This window comes from Typopeltis vanoorti, chromosome 9, assembly GCF_054136105.1.
Source record: "Typopeltis vanoorti isolate ZY-2024b chromosome 9, IOZ_Tvanoo_1.0, whole genome shotgun sequence".
Lineage (NCBI taxonomy): Eukaryota > Metazoa > Arthropoda > Arachnida > Uropygi > Thelyphonidae > Typopeltis > Typopeltis vanoorti.
In genome coordinates this window covers 141709218-141722094 of record NC_143557.1, presented here as the reverse complement: position 1 = coordinate 141722094, position 12877 = coordinate 141709218, and the positions used below count along the sequence as shown (strand labels likewise).

The 12877-nt window shown below is 36.0% G+C and overlaps 1 protein-coding gene across 2 annotated transcripts in view; it reads left to right on the top strand.

The window, feature by feature from the left end:
- The window catches only part of Nulp1 (Nuclear localized protein 1), a 362638-nt gene that overhangs the window by 214964 nt on the left and 134797 nt on the right, over positions 1-12877 (top strand). For both annotated transcript variants that reach the window (XM_090397712.1, XM_090397711.1), the window contains exon 9: positions 4031-4244. In XM_090397712.1, the coding sequence (XP_090253838.1) occupies positions 4031-4244 (214 nt within the window). The remainder of the gene's footprint in view (positions 1-4030; positions 4245-12877) is intronic.

Sequence of the window (12877 nt, the reverse complement as noted above, 5' to 3'; positions counted from 1 at the left end):
ATGATATCAAAATTGGAGATGTTAATGTCAGCTCTTTGCTTTATGCGGATGATGTTATACTTCTAAATAAATCCGCTACAAGTCTGCAAGATTCTCTGACTAAATTGAATAGCTGTTGTAATAGATATGGTATGAAGGTCAGCAATAAAAAGACAAAGACAATGAAAATAGGCAGAATCGTTGAAAATGTCAAGTGTGTTGTGAATGGAGAACCTGTGGAACAAGTAAAACATTTCAGCTGTTTAGGCACGATTTTTACTGAAGATGGTAATTTATATATAGAAATAGACAACAGAATCAGCAAAGCTAGTATGGTGGGAAGTCAATTGAATAAATTCATATGGAATAAGAAAGAAATTAGTCGGAACACTAAATTAGCTGTATACAAGACAGTGTTCAAACCAGTTTTAACTTATGGATCTGAGAGCTGGGTCAAAAGTGAAACACTTGACCAAAGACTAGAGACCGCAGATATGAGAGTCCTGAGAAAGATTAGAGGCGTGAACAGATGGCATCAATGGCAATATCATATTAAAAATGAGGATATTAGGAAAGAACTTGACATTGTCAGCATCCAGGAATGCGTTAACAGAGCTAATCTCAGGTGGTATGGTCACTTAAATAGAATGGGCAAGGAAAGATTAGCAAAACAAGTGTTCTCTGCTAGGTTGGCAGGAAAACGACCCAGAGGAAGACCAAGATATAGGTGGATTGATACGGTACAAAGTGCCTTAGACGATAGAAATATAAGATATGTTAATGTTGGAGTCTTGACAAGTAACAGACTGATTTGGAGGAAAATTGTAGATAGGAAGTTAGTAATGATGTAATTTTTTCATGTAGTACTGTCATATCCTGTATATACACCCCTTGAGGGTACATGGCAGGAATTTGATGATGATGGTGTATACTTTGCATCCCATTGTTACTTACCAAATTTCAAAACCTTACCCTTTGTAACATTGAACTGACAGTTCTGCCCATTCATGCAATCTATTCAAGTCCTCCTGTAAAGCCATACCATTTGCTTGTCTCTCTACATTGCTCTCCCCAATTTTGCCTCATCTGCAAACAGCTACATATCACCAGTTAAACCCAACTTAATATCATTAATATACAAATTTGAACAACAATGGTTCCATTCTATTCTTTTACACATATTCATTTCATTGCATTCTGACAATAGAATTAAGGGAGTGAACAGATGGCATCATTGTCAGAATTTTATTAAAAATGAACATATTAGAATTCAGTCAGAAGTGCTGTAGAAGCACAAAATGTTAGATATGGCAATATTGGAGTGCTCACAAGTAATAGACTAATATGGAAGAAAACTGTTGACAGGATATTAATAATACTATAAACTTAATTGTGTATTGCTGTCGTTATAGCCTTAACACCAAATTAATGATGATGATGATATCTCAACTATATACTGTATCATCCATAGGATTACTTTTCTACCATTTTCACTAGCCAATCCTTTCATAATCATTCTTTCTCCTAATAGCCATATATTGAAAGAAATTTTTAGTTTTTTTTTTTTTTTCATCATTGTCTAATTGCTACTTGTATTGCAGTTTGTATGTGGGCGGTCTGAAACGTTCTCGGCCTTGACCATAGATGGCAACACTATCAGCATGATTTTTTTTTCTAAGTTGGTACATCTGTCATAGCATCCATGTGAAATTGCAAGTCATTCTATCAAGTAATTTGTTTTATACAGCTGTCTGAAGCAAAAGTGTTGCCTATATCCCTTGAAATGGATAAAATTGAGTATCGTGCGGTTATAAAATTCTTTGTAAAAGAAGGTTTAACGCCAAAAGAAATTCATTTGAAGTTCATAAAAGTTTATGGGTACTCTTCTCCTTCTTTTCGACAATTAAGAAATTTGCTGCTGAGTTTAAATGTGGCCATACCAGCCTTGAAGATGATCCACGTGAAGGATGTCCAAAATGTGTAACAACACCAGAAATCATTGATCAAGTGCACGATATGGTATTGGATGTCTGGTGAGTCAAAGTGCGTGAAATTGCTGGGACTATAGGCATTTCAAAAGAACATGTAGGATATATTTTGCTTGAAGAATTGCAAATGAAAAAGCCTTGTGCAAGATGGGTGCCATGCTTGCTCACAGTAGATCAAAAACGCACTCGCATGAAAATCTCTGAACAGTGCTTGGAGCGTTTTAACAGAATAAAACTCATTTTGTGCACTGATTTATTACTATGGATGAGACTTTGATTCACCATTACACACGAAAATCCAAACAGCTGTCAAAACAGTGGACAAAAGCTTGTTGTTCAGCACCAAAGAAAACAAAGTCGGTTCCATTAGCAGGAAAGGTCATGGTATTGGTGTTTTGGGATACTAAAGGCATTTTGTTTATTAATTATCTTGAAAAAGGGTAAAACAATAACCGTGGAATATTATTCCAATCTTTTTACCTGACTAGATGAAAAAATTTGTGAGAAAAGACCCGGTTTGCAGAAGAAAAAAATCATCTTTCATCAGGACAATGCACCCGCCCATAAAGGTATCCTCCCTATTCTCCAGATTTGGCTCCCTCTGACTTCTGTCTCTTCCTAAAACTAAAACTGTTCATCACTGGTCAGCATTTTTCTTCAAATCAAGAAGTGATTGCAGCTGTAGAGTATTTTGCAAGTCTTACTGAGAACACTACAGGGATGGGATAATGGTTCTGGAGCATCGCTGGAATAAATGTATTAGTCTTAAGGGAGATTATGTTGAAAAATAAAAATAATTTTGAAATTATAAATTCTTTTTTGCATTGTTAGGCCGAGAACTTTTCAGACCACTCGTAAGTGCAGTATGAAGTTCTTTACCAAATAAGGCACTTTTCCTGTAGTATTCATGCAGCTGATTATTAGCACTCATCTTATCTTATGTTGACTCCAAAATGCCTTCTTCTTCCAGATTGCATGTTTAACTTTTCTAGTCATTCATTCATTTCACACCTACCTAATTATTTATCCTTATGATCTTGGAATGTACATCTGTTTATTCCTCATTACATGATATAGCTACAAACTCTGCCAAGCTTTGCATAATTGCCAGCCTTATAGTTCCACATATATCTCTTCCTTCATATTCCAACAATTATTCTGTTTTGGTATATTACCATAATGAATATTTATTTAATTATTTATTTAGCGTATGATAATATAACAGCCGTGAGGCCTACTTTTACGGGCAAGTATGGCACCATCTCAATCTCCCCATTTTTATCAGTGCTCGGGATCAGCATATAGCTAACAAATCAGGCTCTATGGCTCGGTCTTAAGTATTCCTGAGTGTAATCCATGCATGTGTTAATGGGACCAGTTTGCCTGTTCTGAGAGACAAAAAAAACCCGAGTTTCCAGATGGAAAAAAAAACCCTAACTCCGTATGAGACTGGCTAATGTCGAAACAGACCAGATAAAGGTTCCTCACATCGCAGACAGAAATTGAACCTAGATCTTTCTGACTAAAGGGCTCTATCTATGCGAATGAGCTACGGTGGCAATGATTCTTAAATTGACAGAAACAAGCAAGTGACTCTTACTGACAAACATACAAAATGCATTTACAAAAAACAAGCTGATTCTCATAAAGACAATAACCCACAAAAAACGAATCAAATATCTTCAGTTATTTTCAAAAAAAAAATCGTCTTTCAGCTCATCCTAAAATTACCATTGCTGTCACAAGACACATCCTTTATTGTTCTTCAAGTATGATATGTATTGTTTGAATAACATGGGCCTCATACAATAAGTCTTTGATTCCATGAAGCTAATGCCCTAAAAATGATAGACGTTTTTTTTAGAAGATATTAAAATGAGAATTTTAATTTTATTTATCTTGATATGTGAAACAAAATCATATATTTGCTATCACTGTAAACATGTTTCAAAGAAAATGTTCTTTGCTTATGGAAACCTATTTAGGTTCTTTTACTGGTATGTGTTTATTTTATTTTGTTATTATTATTATTATTATTATTATTTTATTTTATTTTTTTGTAGCCTCGACCCTGAAGGAGATCCACTTTGTGTTACTCTAATCATAGATTACTATGCCTTACGTTCCGAACAGTATGAGTTTCTAATCCGTCTCTACCAGGAATGGGAATCAGAGCGAAACTTCTCCCAGCTGCCAAACTTTGCCTTTTCTGTCCCATTTGCTTTGTATCTTCAATCATTGCAAAATAATACATCCTCAGACCAGGCAGACAAAATGGTAATGTACTTTTTTATTACAAAATGTAATTGGTACAATCACTAATATATATAATTACATATTATTTAGCTGTTTTTTTATATCTCGTGATTCAGTAATAACTTGTATAAAACATGGATTACTAATTTGTTAGGTACATTTTACAAAAATGCCCAGTGACCTTTTAAATACATTTTGTTCCGCATCTGTCAATCTGTATACAAGTTATTCTGACTAGACAGATTTTATTAAAATTTGGTTTGAAACCTTACAAAAATTTCTCAACCCATTCCAGTTTTTATTATTAGAAACACAGTGTCGAAATTATATATTTCAATATTTCTGTTCTAGCTGGATAAAATTTAAAATTTGTGATTTAGGTTAGGGTATGCAGAAGAATACATACATGCAGTTCAGTTTTGGTTTCAATTGATAATTTTTATTGAAAAATGATTTGAACTGATATTTATAATTCTGCACTGACTGTAAATGGATATAATTGAAATTTGGTATTAAAGATTTGTATTAAAATATATTGAGTTGTTTTGAATCAGACCATTTGTGCTACTCAAATTGGGCAAAACAGAATGTCTTTAGGACTTATACCAAAAAAAGAGATTAAAGTTTCCTAATCAGTGTTCTAATTTTTGACACGCTTTTCAGTTTTTTACAAAGTACCACCATTCGATAACCTTTTTTAATACTGTAAATCTATCACAAATGGACTTTTGAAATAATTATGTCTTAGAAATTATTAATCCCATTTCCTTTCCTCCCTATGACTGTTTCTTCTTCTATATTTTCACAGTTGAAGTCCCACGTAACTACTTGTCATTGTGCTAATTTTCCAATGTATGCCTTAACTTATAGCAGCAACTAACAATATATTTCACCCTGTTGGTGCCTCAAATGTATTGATCTCCACATCCCATCTTTCTGCTGAATTATTCTATTTTTGGCTTTAATTCTTCTGCCTATTATAAGCAGAATCCCTCCTTCTATCCTCTTTGAAAATACTATGCCCATTGCATTTTTATTCCTATATCAGTCAGGTTTTACCAATGATTATAACCTTTAGCCAAAAACTAGTCAATTTCATAGCCTCCATACATTCCCAAACTGCATGGCATTCCTTCCCCATAACCTGTACATTGACTCATTTGCAATTCTAGCTATTCTTCTGAACTCCTATTATTATCAGAAAACTCACTCTTTCTCATTTGCTTGTGCCAGCCACTTTCATATCTTCTAAAATATCACACTCATTGTTTAATCTTCAAAGGTACCTGTGGCATAACTATAAATAATAAATTACATGATAACCACAGTAATTAACTTTAATGAAATAAAGGTAAATATTTCGTACTGAAATTAACAGTACATCATCAGTGTAGACAACAAGCAATTCAAAGGAGTGGAATACAAAGTGCATAACAATCGGTGGATTACCTATTAAAAACTGTTGCCTCGTGCTAGAAATTAATATTAATAAAATATTATTAAATAATTCTTAAAAAATATTTCTTTGATGGTTACATAAGATAAGAATCTCCCAAACTTTTGGGAGAGAGAGAGAGAATCATTTCGATTCAGATTTGGTAAATATATATTTATTTATATACACATTGAGTGTAATGCAGACAATGAGTGTAAATAATTATTATTTACACTCATTGCCTGCTTGATCATTTATACTTGCCAATGTAATCATCTTTCACTTCCTTTATCTGCATCCTAAGTATCACTAACATGCTTAATCTTTGTCCTAGGAGACATGATTTTTCACATTCTCCTCATCTCTCTCTCTCTCTCTCTCCTTCCTCTATTTCTCTTTCATATTCTGCTTTCTTCTTCATCCCTCCTCTCTCCACTTATAGCTCTCGGCTGTACTACTCACTAGGCATTTCCCCACTCATTCCTTCTCATGTTTAGTCCTGCGTAGGAATCCACATAAATTCACTATCGTTTTTATTACCATCTCATCATTCCCCTCATCTTGTACTTGTACTTTTTTTTTTTTTCATGCTTTCATTTATACCTGTTTCTACCACCTAGCTTCCTTTCAGTGATAATCTTGCCAACATTCCATTTTCATGCCTTTTGTCATTCAACTCTTTGTTGTCATAATTCTTGCTCTCTGCATATTTCTAACATTCACCTTCAAAACAATTTTGACACACATGCAGACACCTGTTTTACTCTCTTTCCACAAATCTTTCATCTGTCACAGTGAATACATTTCACACACAATGTAGGAAACAACATCCTGCATATTGAATTCTGGTCTGTGGACCAGAATTCTGTGACTGTGGAAGTGAAAGGAAGGAATGGCAGAATGAGAGTGAGTGAGACTGTGGGTGGAGGGAAGGCAACAGAGAGTGGAGTTGCTAAGATGCAAGATCTATAGAACAAGTTGATCAGAATGAGAAATGAGATGGGGAATATGCACTGTGAGATTAGATGTTTGGTGGATAAGAATGAAAGAGTAAAAGGATAAAATGAAGGAATGTAGAGAAAAAGAGGTGACAAATGACTTAAGAGTGTCAATGTTAAATGGACATTCATGGAGATTGAATTATTACAGGTGTGAATGAAAGGGCTCACAAGATCTGTTTTCCACAAGGTAAGGTGATGAGGGAAGATAATGTTGCCTTGGAGATGAGAAGTAAATGTGCAAAAGAATTAGTGGTGGGTGTTGTAACAAATGACTTGGGTAAGACATAAGGAGAATGTGAGGATGGATATGTGAGGTAGTTATTGAGGAGATTAAAAAGTGTGGTAGGAAAGGTTGTCAGCGTGTTACTAAGTATTTTAAATAGAGACCTTGTGGAGAAATTCAGGTGTTTGATTCATCTCTATTTTAACAGTATTACACAAAACTGAAACAATAACTTTTCATTGTTTGCTGTCCTGGTTGGCCGAGTGGATAGGGTATCCGCTCTCCAGCCAAAAGGCTGTCGGTTCGAATCCCTCCGCAGGCATGGATGTTTGTGATTCTCTGTGGAAATAGCAGTGGTGGTCGGCGGTAGATGGCATTGGTGTAGTTGCGGTCAGTTGGTGATAATGGTGGAGACAGAGTTATAGAGCAGGTGTCCTCCCTTGATGAGTCCTTGGACTCCCTGAAGGTGTAAAATAATAATAATAATAATAAATAATAAATATGATATTTATCTAATAATATTTCTCTGAATTTTAAATTGGCATCAACCAGAGCAGAAACTACTGTTATCATTGCACGAAACAGTTCAAATTACAGTGGACAGAAGATTTAATCCTAATGTAGTGCAGTTGGATAAATAGAACTTTTTACAGTTGTTGATTTGGAGTTGATCCCACATTTTAGATAAACTGATGCAGCCATATTTGAGTTTAGTGTTTCATTGCCATTACTGACTCTAAAAACAGTCTCTGAGTTGAACAAGTTCCTTATAGCATGTTAGCGTGCTTTCATCAAATCCTGTGTGAAGAGATGCCCAAAGCATAGTCTGCCATTCCTGACTTGTCACAATGATGGTATCTCTGAGGCAAATGTTAATAGGTCTTTCTGACTGTTCCATAGTTGGCTAAGTTTCAGTCACAGGAATTCATGGCATAGACTCCAGGATGTTACAGAGGATGGAGTGTGAAGCAGATGAGGATTTGCTAGTTTGAAGTGTGGTTTGAATGCAGTGTGAAGGTTATATTTATTTACAACTTTAGTTATGTTTTCAAATGTACCCCAGATATATGAGATAAGAATAATAGTGATTTTGGTAGTGCATGTGTTTAATGATGGTGTGTGGGGGGGAAACATGCAGTATTTTATCTACTTTACAAAAGTTTTAGACATTGACTGAAAAAAGTGTAGTGAAGGTATTAGGTTTTGTGACCAGAGCTATGTACTAATATAGTATAGGTTGAACCTTTTATGTAACTGGTTGGCCAAGAAGTTAATGCTTCCACTCTCCATTTAACTAACCAACAGGATGGTTCTTCTTTGAATCCAACTACAGACATGGATGTTTGTGATTATCCTTAAGTGGAAGATGAATTCCATCATCCAGTGTGAGACCACTGCCTGAAATGGCTTGAAAAAGTTTCATATTTGGTCTCAAGCAGGATTTGTGGATTGTGTAAAAAAAAATTAATAAATATTTTTAAAAAATTTTAAAAAATAAAGAAAAAAAAATCTGACAAATTTTTATTATTATTATTATTATTATTATTCAGGCCTCCATGGAGTCGAAAGACTCATCGTGGGAGGTCCTTCTTAAGAACATAAAGTCTGTCAAGACTCGTTGAGGGGAGATCCCCCCCCCCCTAAGAAACACAAAGTCTATCATACCACTCCTTAAACTCATTGACCGTTCTCGCCCTCACCACTCCATCAGGCAATGCATTCCACGGTTCAACCACCCTCCATGCAAAGAAACCACTCCTCACCCTCTTGCTCACAGTTTCCTTTCGTAACTTCCATGGATGGCCTCTTGTCATCACTCCTTCCCGCTGTTCAACCAAGCAAAAGAACTCCCCAGTGTCAGCCCTGTAACCACCTCTCAACAGTTTAAAAGTCTCAATCATATCACCTCTCCTTCTTCTATCCACCAAACTCTGCAGTCCACATTCCCTCAGCCGATCCTCATAACTATCCTTGTACAGTCCTGAAACCATCTTTGTCATCTGTCTTTGTATCCTTTCCACAGTTAATTTATCCCCTTCAAATCCTAGAGACCAAATCTGAGAACAGTAGTCCAAGTTTGGGCTGATCAGAGACTTATACAGCGGAATGATAATGCTCTTATCTCTGCAGGTCAGTGCCCTTCTCATAATTGCAGCAATCCTCTGTGTTACCTTTGCAATATGTCTCCTAAACTTCAGGTTTCTATCAACCATCAACCCAAGACCTCTTGTCTCCTCTACTTCCTCCAGCATAACTCCTCCCATAGAGTATGCTGAAAAAGTTCCTCTAGTCGGCAACTAGAATTGAACCACCAAATCCTTTCTTCGTGCGGTCAAGTGCTGTAGAGTGCAAACGGCACTTCTACTGAGCTACACAAATATATATATATGACAAATTATTATAACCGATTAAAAATCATGAATAAATTAATTTATTGTAAAGAAATTTACTTAGAAGATACTTTGCACTTCAGTCATCAAGTGCAAAGATATTAGAGAAACTGAAGCTAGAAAACTTTCCAAGAATTTCACAATGGAGGACTGACTTGTTGCCCTCTTTTTCTTGTTGAAGTCTTATATAACATTTAAACCTGTGATTTGCTTGTCTCCATATCCTTAACCTTGAATTTGATGATCTGTATCTTTTTCCTCATTGTTTGATGCTGTATCATCCAGATTCTTGAAAATCACTATCAAGTTCTTTGTTGACAAAGTTCTAATACACTCCATCTGTTAGAACTGATCAGCACTGGACTCAGATTCCTCTCTTATCTGTTTCCTTCATTGTGTTGTAAGATCATTAGTCAGTTCTTCTATGAAGGAGTGTAGCATTTCTTTAATATCCTTTCTTCAAAGCGAGCATAAGTACACCATTTCAGTGAAACATTAGTCTGTTTTCAGATTGAAATCTTTAACATCCCTAAACTCATTGATGACTGTAATCTTTCTCCACATCTACTTAAGTATTTTGTGTGGCTTCTGCTCTCAGGATCATATGTTGAAACTCCACCAAAAATCTTTATGCTTGGCTTGTCATTTCAGTATTCCTTAAATATCTTACAAAGGTTTGATGAGGATAGCACTTAAAAGTTGAAGTAAAGCTTAACCACACTACCGGCCAGGATGTATATATACGTCCAAGTTGCCATGGATGCGAAGTGCATATTAAAATTGTAATACCATTGATATTACATTGAAATATATGATGGATACGAAGCGTATCTGGATGCATATTTGATCCTTAATGGCCGGTAAGGTGGTTAAAGCTGTGATTCATAGATTGGATCAGAGGTGATGCTAAACGGTCTTAATGTTATTGCTATCAGGAAGAAAAAAAAAAAGAAGAATCTCAAATGGAATAGTTTCCTCTTGCAATAGGTCTTTAGTTCTAGTTCAAAATGTGATAGAATATCATCATCATCATGCTTTTCAAGGATTTAGGTCTAGAGTGGCTTGTTGTGGCCTTAGAAGTCATCATTAGCCATTCTGGATGGTCACCCTAAATCTCTTTAGAGGATGTCCTGGTTTTCATTTTCCTAATGGTTCCTAAATGTGACAGAATATAGGATTCATCCACTGACATAGTTTTAAGGGCTCAGTTTTATAATCTTGCAATTCATTTTTGCCTAGTAGCAGTGAGTAATCATCTCATAGACAGGCTTATACATCATTGGTTATGCATTATTAAATCACTTAAGGAATTGAACAATGTAGATACGAATATAAATTAAATTACACTTTAATAAATATTTCCGATATTTCGGCAACGTCACATTGCTATCTTCAAAAGGAACTTACAAAAAAAAGGCACGTGCATGTAGGAATTACAACACAGTAACTGAGAATGAAGATATGAAGCTGAAGGTCTGCTGATGTAAGCTTCCCAAATTTGGGGCAGTCGCATGCAACCAAATTTGTTGAGGTTTGGAGAGTTTCTTAGGGCTCATTCCATAAATAGTCTTTCGAATTTGTATTTGCTACGGTGTATTACTGTAGCTTTCTTCCACCGTATTCTGTGGCGTGTATCCAGAGCATGGTCTGCAAGACCAGAATGGCTGTACTTGTGAAAACGGATGTAGTCCTTGTGTTCAGAAATTCTGATATTCGCTGTCCTGCCTGTTTGGCCAAAGTAAGATTTACAGCTGCAAGGGACCTCGTATACACCAGGTAGGTCTAGGGGAAGTGGTTGGTCTTTAGTGGAACGGATAAGGGATGCCAATTTTCTGTATGGCCTGTAACAGGAGGTCAGGTCATGTTTTTTTAAGATTTTGGTAATTTTTTCTGAGGTGCCTCAGATGTAGGGAATGGTGATGGATTTAGAGTAATCCATCTGGTGACTAGTGCGTCTAGGAAAGGGAGGCTGTTGTTTTCCTCTTTTTCCTATACAACAGGGCTAAACTAATCTGTTCTAACGACATGGCCCTAAACACTGAACTAAATCACATCCTCAACACTTTCTCAGCCAATGGCTACCTCCCCTCCCAAAAAAAACCCCCAAAAATATTAAAACCTACAAACCAAAGCCCCCCCCTTCCACAACAGGGATTACTCTAAATCCATCACCATTCCCTACATCCGAGGCACCTCGGAAAAAATTACCAAAATTTTAAAAAAACATGACCTGACCTTCTGTTACAGGCCATACAGAAAATTGACATTCCTTATCCGCTCCACTAAAGGCCAACCACTTCCCCTAGACCTACCTGGTGTATACGAGGTCCCTTGCAGCTGTAAACTGTCTTACTTTGGCCAAACAGGCAGGAAAGCGAATATCAGAATTTCTGAACACAAGGACTACATCTGTTTTCACAAGTACGGCCATTCTGGTCTTGCAGACCATGCTCTGGATACATGCCACAGAATACGGTGAAAGAAAGCTACAGTAATACACCGTAGCAAATTCGAAAGACTTTATGGAATCAGCCTCAGCCCTAAGAAACTCTCCAAACCTCAACAAATTTGGTTGTTTACGACTGCTCCAAATTTGGGAGGCTTACATCAGCAGACCTTCAGCCCAACAGCCAAGAACACCTACTTAGCCTGCTAGAGGGCACCATCAGGACTTTTAGGAGAACGATAGCTTCATCTCTTCATTCTCAGTTACTGTGTTGTAGTGCCTACGTGCACGTGCCTTTTTTTGTAAGTTCCTTTTGAAGATGGCAACGTGACGTTGCCAAAATATCGGAAATATTTATTAAAGTATAATTTAATTTATATTCGTATCTACGTTGTTCAATTCCTTAAATGATTTAATGAGCAATCATCCTTTGCCACTTTGAATTCACAAGATGATTTCTCTTCATATAACAAGACCTAAGCTAGCAGTGAACAAAACAATATATGCATCAGGGGTGAATATTCCAGGTGTGCAGTGCTCATCCACTGAACAGCAATATCACCGATATTATATTTTTGCATTTATTCCCATTAAAGACTTCCCTAATTGTTTCCAGACTTTGTATGATTCCTAAAAGTAAACACGATACACTAATGCTTCACAAAGAGGACACTTTTCAACGTGTAAACATTGTGTCACATCTGTTAACCCATGTGTGCATTCAAAATACATACCCTTTGAAAAGATGTACAGATGGCACAGCTAGTCAAATTCTTAGCATTCTAGTCATTTTAAACTGCTCAAAAGGTGAGACAGGGTGAGCTCTGAGACAATAGCACTAGAGGCTGTGATTGGTTATTGTGTCAACCAATCCAATTGAATATTGTCATTTGTCATGAGTTTCTATTTTTTGTTTTCTGAGTTTAATATGTTTTGCATCTATGAAGAGTGAACTGATGTGGTAGGTGAGTTTTTTAATATATAATTTTTTGATAAATTTATAACTTTTTTGTTCATATTTACAATGGGAAACAGCATTGAAGGTGAAGGAGGTAAGCTTCATCCTCTTCTTCTAAATTTTACACCTTTGAGTAATTCAAATATACCAACACAATACAGCATTCTCTTTCATTATTATTTTCTAATATACAGTATCTTA